The sequence below is a fragment of the Pholis gunnellus genome (genome assembly GCF_910591455.1).
Source record: "Pholis gunnellus genome assembly, chromosome: 17".
Taxonomy (NCBI): Eukaryota; Metazoa; Chordata; class Actinopteri; order Perciformes; family Pholidae; genus Pholis; species Pholis gunnellus.
In genome coordinates, this window is record NC_136544.1 from 1,619,468 (window position 1) to 1,625,558 (window position 6,091).

Here is a 6,091-nt window from a genome sequence, read left to right on the forward strand (position 1 = left end):
AATGTTAACTCCAGTTGGATGAGGGTTGAATCATATCTAATTTAGCAACCTGATGTTTATGAACCTGGAGAAAAGGTTTGTGTCAGTTCTGCCAACGGGTTCTTATTCAACTCGGGGTCCTCAATATCAATATCTTGATCATCTCTAATAACTCCCTGAGAGCACGAGATCTCATCTCACTGCCTTTTGTTATACGTGAAGCTTATTGAATTACTTTGTTGCTTCTCATACTTTTATTGATCTTGTGTCTTTAATGTCATTTTATTTTGTAGTTTAATAAAATGATTTACTCAAAAAAAAACATGAACAAACATTTTTGATAAAAGAATGCCTTTAATTTCAAAGAATTGAGACCAAGAAATATACCAAGTATACAATGTAAAAGTAAACCAGCGCTCTCTGGTGGACAAAGCACGTAATGCACACACTGCTTCTGGATGACCTCAAACATATTTAGCATTTATCTGTGAACTGGCCCATAACATCAGCCATCACAATGCACCGCTCAATGAGCAGCTGCACCTTAGCCGTACATAAACTCTGAATATTTGCATGAAATCAAAGTAGCACAGATTAAAAAAAACTTTGTACTATATATATATATATATATATATACACACATACACACACACACACACACACATACACACACACACCATTGCCAGAAATCACCAATAAAAAGATCAAACACTTATATTGGCAATCTTTGACGACCTGGATTTTAATGTTTTTGTCTGAAAAGCATTCGTTACTCCACCAAGGTAAAGGCACACTTTGAAAACCTCATTATTCCCACACCTCATGTATTTGGAAAGTGAACTTCACAGGGCACAGTCTTCAAACAGAGGAGACCTTCCACATCGCTTCATGGTCATGTTAAGTAGAACTTCAAAAGTGGTCACGAATAAACAATTGATTCTGTGCAAATACACTGTACTACCACCATAAGAGTAAACCAGTGGAGTACAGAGGTTGTAAGTAGTTTATATTAACACCATGATTTCATCATTTTAAAAAAGGCACCATTTTTCAAGGACTAAAAGTAATGGGGTTAAAAAAGAAAAAAAAAGATGATAATATGTGGCAGTACATGTTTGTGAATGGACTTCACAGACGCTGAACACACTTGCGACAATGAGGCTACGTTTCTGGTCCGGTCGTCTGTCAGCAGCAGAACAGCAGAACTACCGGACAGATTTTCATGAAGCTTGGAAGAGTGTCGCATGGGCCAAGGAAGAAGCCATCTACAACATATTTTGCACTTATGGAAACGGCTCTGGCGTAGGTCAGCCAGCTGGAGATTTTCTGTCAACGATGCGCTCGTTGTTCACATACAGTAACTCACGAGGAAGGCACCGTGTTGCCACGCTGGCGACTTCGGTGACGCAAGAGGATGTTATAGTTCTGTGGTTTCTGTGTCGAAAGGAGCAGCTGCAGGCTAAGGCTAATAAATAAGGAAGATCAAAACTGAAAGCTCATTTGGACTGATAATCGATTTAGAGTTGAAATGGTGACGCCCCTAAAATGATCCACGATAGACTAACAACAGATACGACATAAAGAAAACCTGTCCATTGTTAATCAGCCCTACGGCTCCACTATACTGGAAAAGAAGATGGATTTAAACATGAGGTATGACACCTGAGCTGGATCTGTGCTGGTATAAAACGTCAGGCTGACTCTGGTCTTAAAAACCAAAACCTACAAAATAGTTTCACCTTAACTTAGTTAGTTGCTTATTCTTTGATTGCTATTACATTTAAAAACACTCCTCCATCAGAGTGGTCACATCCAGTGCTTTCAACCTAACCGACACTTTTGGATTTTCTGTCTCATGACCACTCTGAGGGCATGGAGTCATCAGTTTAGCATGATACAGTACGTTTTCTAGAACAATACCAAAGATCTTTGACACAATGTTTCTTTCAAGTTTGCATAGACAACAGTAGAGAAGTAGAAATGTAGAGTGGCTGAGGCACATTTCCCTGATTGGACCGTCGCATGGCAACGTGTGATCAGCACATGACAGCACTTTGTCATCACATGACAGATCTGACTAACAAACACTATGAATGTACATTTTATACATTATTTTATTTATCGTTCCCTTTTGGGAAAAGTCTCTAGAAATGAGGACTTTTAGGTAGAATTGCTAAAAGAAAAAGGAAGAGGGATAAAGAAATTAAAGCAACGTATTTGTGATATGTAAAAAAAATTAAATGTGTTTTGTTGTATGGAAACGTATTTTTTTAGGACACCAGGCCAGTGTTGCCAACTTGCAGACTTTCTCGCTGAATCTGGCGACTTTCCGAATCCTCTTGGCGACTTTTCTGGTGTTTTGACTCTGACGTGAAAGCACGTACCGTTCTGCAGTTACTGTCGTGAACCGCCCCGATGCACTCACAGTAGCCTCGCACAGCAGCAGTCCCAGCAGCAGTCAGCGCAGACACTCCGCGTCCTACTGTAAATGAATCGCGCATGCGCACAGCCGCCGCTGATCCAACCCTGGCTTACGGAGTGCGCTGTAAAGGTGTATATCTTTTAAAAAACGGAGAAACTTCTGGATATAAGGGCTGACAATGCCTCCGCTGTGACGAGATTAACAATGGGGTCCATAAGAAGTGATAGCCTATTTCAATGGCAAAAAAAAGAAAAGAAACAAGAATCAACAGAAGAAAGTACATTTGTAGTTCTAAACATATTTAGGGTGTTTTTACAATTATGCAATGACGTCATTTAGCGACTTTTAGGACAGCCAATAGCTACTTTCCTTACTGACGAGTTGGCAACACTGCACCAGGCTGCTCTATATATTAGGTCAAATACCACCTATCTGGTAAACGCCTAGAATTACTTTTTGAACACACGGGTGACCCAAGTGTGGAGTGTGTAGAGTGTGTGGAGTGTGTGCGTGTGCGCATGTGTGTGCGTGTGCGAGAGAGTGAGAACACGAGCCTCAGGGCCGTGTGGTTAGTCTCCAGGTGACGACGCTCCCTAGAGTCAGGCCGGTGACAAAGATGAGGACGAGGCCGTAGCTGTGAGAGCTCAACGACGACACACTCTGCGCGGACACCACCGCCAGCTCCGAAAAACTGTTGATCTGTGGAGAGACGGCTCTGATCACCTGGTGTGGAAAACAAGTATCTGGAAAACAGTCATTAGACTAAATGGAGATTACTTTTTTAAAAACGTGATTCACTATCTGTAGTCCATGTGGCTCTGGAATGTTTTATTGTTGGTGCAGAAGTGACAACAAACATGAGAAATATCCATCCGTCACGCTATGGTGCTGTGCACTTCACGGTGAGCAAAACTGTGAATAAAGCTTCACAAGCAAAAGCAGCAGCTGGATCAGCGACGTTCAGCCGCTCAAACTCCTTTGAAAACTTTTAGATCCTTTTCCACCACCGGAACTTAACCCCTAACTTACTGTGCAGCCACTGTGTTGTTGTCTCATGTGTGAACACTACCATTGTTTGTCAATCCCTTATCAGACTAATGCCGTGTTTCCACCGTACAGCTTTGTTCGACTCGACCCACGTGTTGGTACCAGCTGCTCTTCTCTATTCGTTTTCCACTGCGCACCCACCCCCAAGATCTGGGTCCAGTGAATACAAAACAAATTGCGGTCGCTATTGATGCTTGGCTATTTAAAAACGGCAGGTTTGTGCAGGATGTGCTGTGTCGAGGTGGTGATGGTTCTCTCTCAATCGCTGATCTGCAGTGTTGTAAATCCACCTTCCAGTACAACGTACTAGCTACATGTGTAACTAATTTACATTTTCTATTTTGACTGGTGATGCTAGTCAATGTGCTACATTTTAGCCAAATTGTTGAGTCTCACTGTAAAAGCCTCCAGAGGACAAAATTGGCCCTCTAACATTACCACAGAAAATAGGAGGAAGCAAACCTCAACTTAGCTGTAGCCCTACGTTAGCTAGTCAGCTAGCATTTCGCTAACATTAGCCAACTTAAGATGTGACTACATACACAGTGAGTGCGTATAATAAAATTTGAGTTCCATAGTAATGCTACCTTTGAGCAGACGTAGCATATCTAAGTATAACAGGAAATGGGGAAATTGATCGGAGCACTGAGCAAACGGGTGGGACTAAAACACAGACATGAGTCAGCATTTTAGCACTTCCTGTTCAGTCGTCTCAAAGTCAATGGTTGTTTTTATGCGTTTTTGGTAGGATGCCTGAAATAAGGTCTGTGGTTAACACAAGCTTATGATAGTTTAACGTTTCGTTACAATATAAAATACGTCAGCAGATACACTTCTCGTGAATTTTGAGGCTTTTAGGTTCCTTAAAAAAGCTGGTTGCTAACATGTGGGTAAATGAGACTAAATAACGTGGATGGGAAAATCACGTAGGCTGTTTTTGGTCAAGAGAACCACTGCTAGGCTAACTTGTGGGATTGCCCTACAAAATGACGTCATCCCTGCGACAGTCTATGGAGGAGGCTCCCCCCTATTTATTTGAAAAGAGCAATGGCCAACCTCCAAAACTATACTCAGTAAATCAGGGACAGACTTTGGAGTTTATAGGGCTGGCCCCGCCATGTTGCAGCTGGCCCCGCCATGTTGCAGTCCCGCCAAAAAGGAAATACATATAGCTTTATCTATACAGCTGTATAATCTCATACAGACAGGCCAACTGAACAAAGGTCTCAGTATCGCTGCGTTCCTGTAACCACAGAACCAACATGGTAGAGGAAAGTGCTCAGAGGAAGCACATGGAAGAAATGACAGCCCAACATACCCATCCTCCATGATCCCCAATCCAGCCCAGGAGATTGTTTGTGAAAAAGTCCACAGTCCACTTCAGGATGTCCTTCACTGTCTGAGAGAGGTGAATCTCCACCATCTGATGGACAGCAGAAACACAGAAGAGGTTCATACACAAAGAGAAGATGCTGCCGAATTCAATAACGTGGCTGGATCAGTGAAAAGCAGATCGTTTATGGCCAAAAATGTTTATGGGGTGGCAGATAAATGTGTGTTCCAGTATTCCCTTTACACAGTAGCAGTTATAATGATTTGAATAGATATTCAGCCAGTGTTCACAACTTTATTTTTATTTCATAGCGATAACTAAATGATATGCTTATTACTCATATTACCCCCCCAAAAAAGAAAAATAATTTAAATGAATAATTTCTTTTTAGATTTTTCTGGTATGTTGGTCAGACACATATGCAACGCTGATTACTGTAATATGCGTGGTATTTGTTATAAATGTACATTGGTACATAGAGGGTGATAATGTAACCGCTGAGAGTTCTGGGAGAGGACGTGGACATGGTGGAGGAGTACAAGTTCCTGGGAGTCTCCATCAACAACAGACTGAACTAGAAGACCAACATCAACGCTGTGTACAAGAAGAGGATGAGTCGACTCTTTTTGAGGAGAACTTCGATCCTTCAACGTGTGCAGCAAGATGTTGGAGATGTTCTACCAGTCCGTTGTGACCAGTGCATTCTTGCCCACTGCTATAAGACTTTACAATAAATCACCTCTGGCCAGATCATCATCCTTCACATGACTACCACAACGTTACACGGTTGTTGCTTGTTGTTGGCTTTCCATACGTAATATTTGATTTTACTCAGTAAATTGCTGCTGCTACATACTAATTTCCCCCTGGGGATGAATAAAGTTTATATCTATCTAAACACAGCTGTTCACCGCTCACTGCAGTTCTTGTGTTAAAAATGTCCGCTTAATAATAAAAAATAAAAAACCCTAGGCGCTGCAGTAGGTAATGCAAAGACCGATGCATTCCAAGGAACAAGAATTATTTTGGTAGTGAGCATCAGCGCTGATACACAACCCTCCTCATAGAGGCAGGTCACAGCACTGCCAGACCTTTTGATGGAGAGGCGAGCGCTGAGAAGAAAAGAAGCTAACCCACCTTGACGGCCAGCTTGCCGGCAACGTAGAAGAGCACAGCGATTCTCCCCCAGGTGATCCCATCTTCAAACACGTTGTCCGCCACTTGCTTAAAGCTGTCAGATTTAGAGCCGGAGCAACGAGCCACTCCGTCGATTAAACTGAAAGATAGACGGGATGCGGTTTAAGTTTATT

The 6,091-nt window shown here is 42.2% G+C and overlaps 1 protein-coding gene across 2 annotated transcripts in view; it reads right to left on the reverse strand.

Moving 5' to 3' along the window:
* Positions 1-313: 313 nt before the first annotated feature.
* Positions 314-6,091, reverse strand: part of LOC306708864 (apoptosis regulator BAX-like) — an 8,782-nt gene continuing 3,004 nt past the window's right edge. The window contains exons 4-7 of one of the 2 annotated variants that reach the window (XR_013767461.1): positions 5,919-6,057; positions 4,767-4,871; positions 637-3,100; positions 314-583 (exon numbers count right to left, since the gene is read on the reverse strand). Coding sequence is in view for 1 of the 2 variants with exons in the window: in XM_079176822.1 (XP_079032948.1) it covers positions 2,957-3,100; positions 4,767-4,871; positions 5,919-6,057 (388 nt within the window). In the remaining variant the exon portion in view is untranslated. Of the gene's footprint in view, positions 3,101-4,766; positions 4,872-5,918; positions 6,058-6,091 lie in introns of both variants that reach the window. The other variant, XM_079176822.1, reaches the window with a different exon arrangement.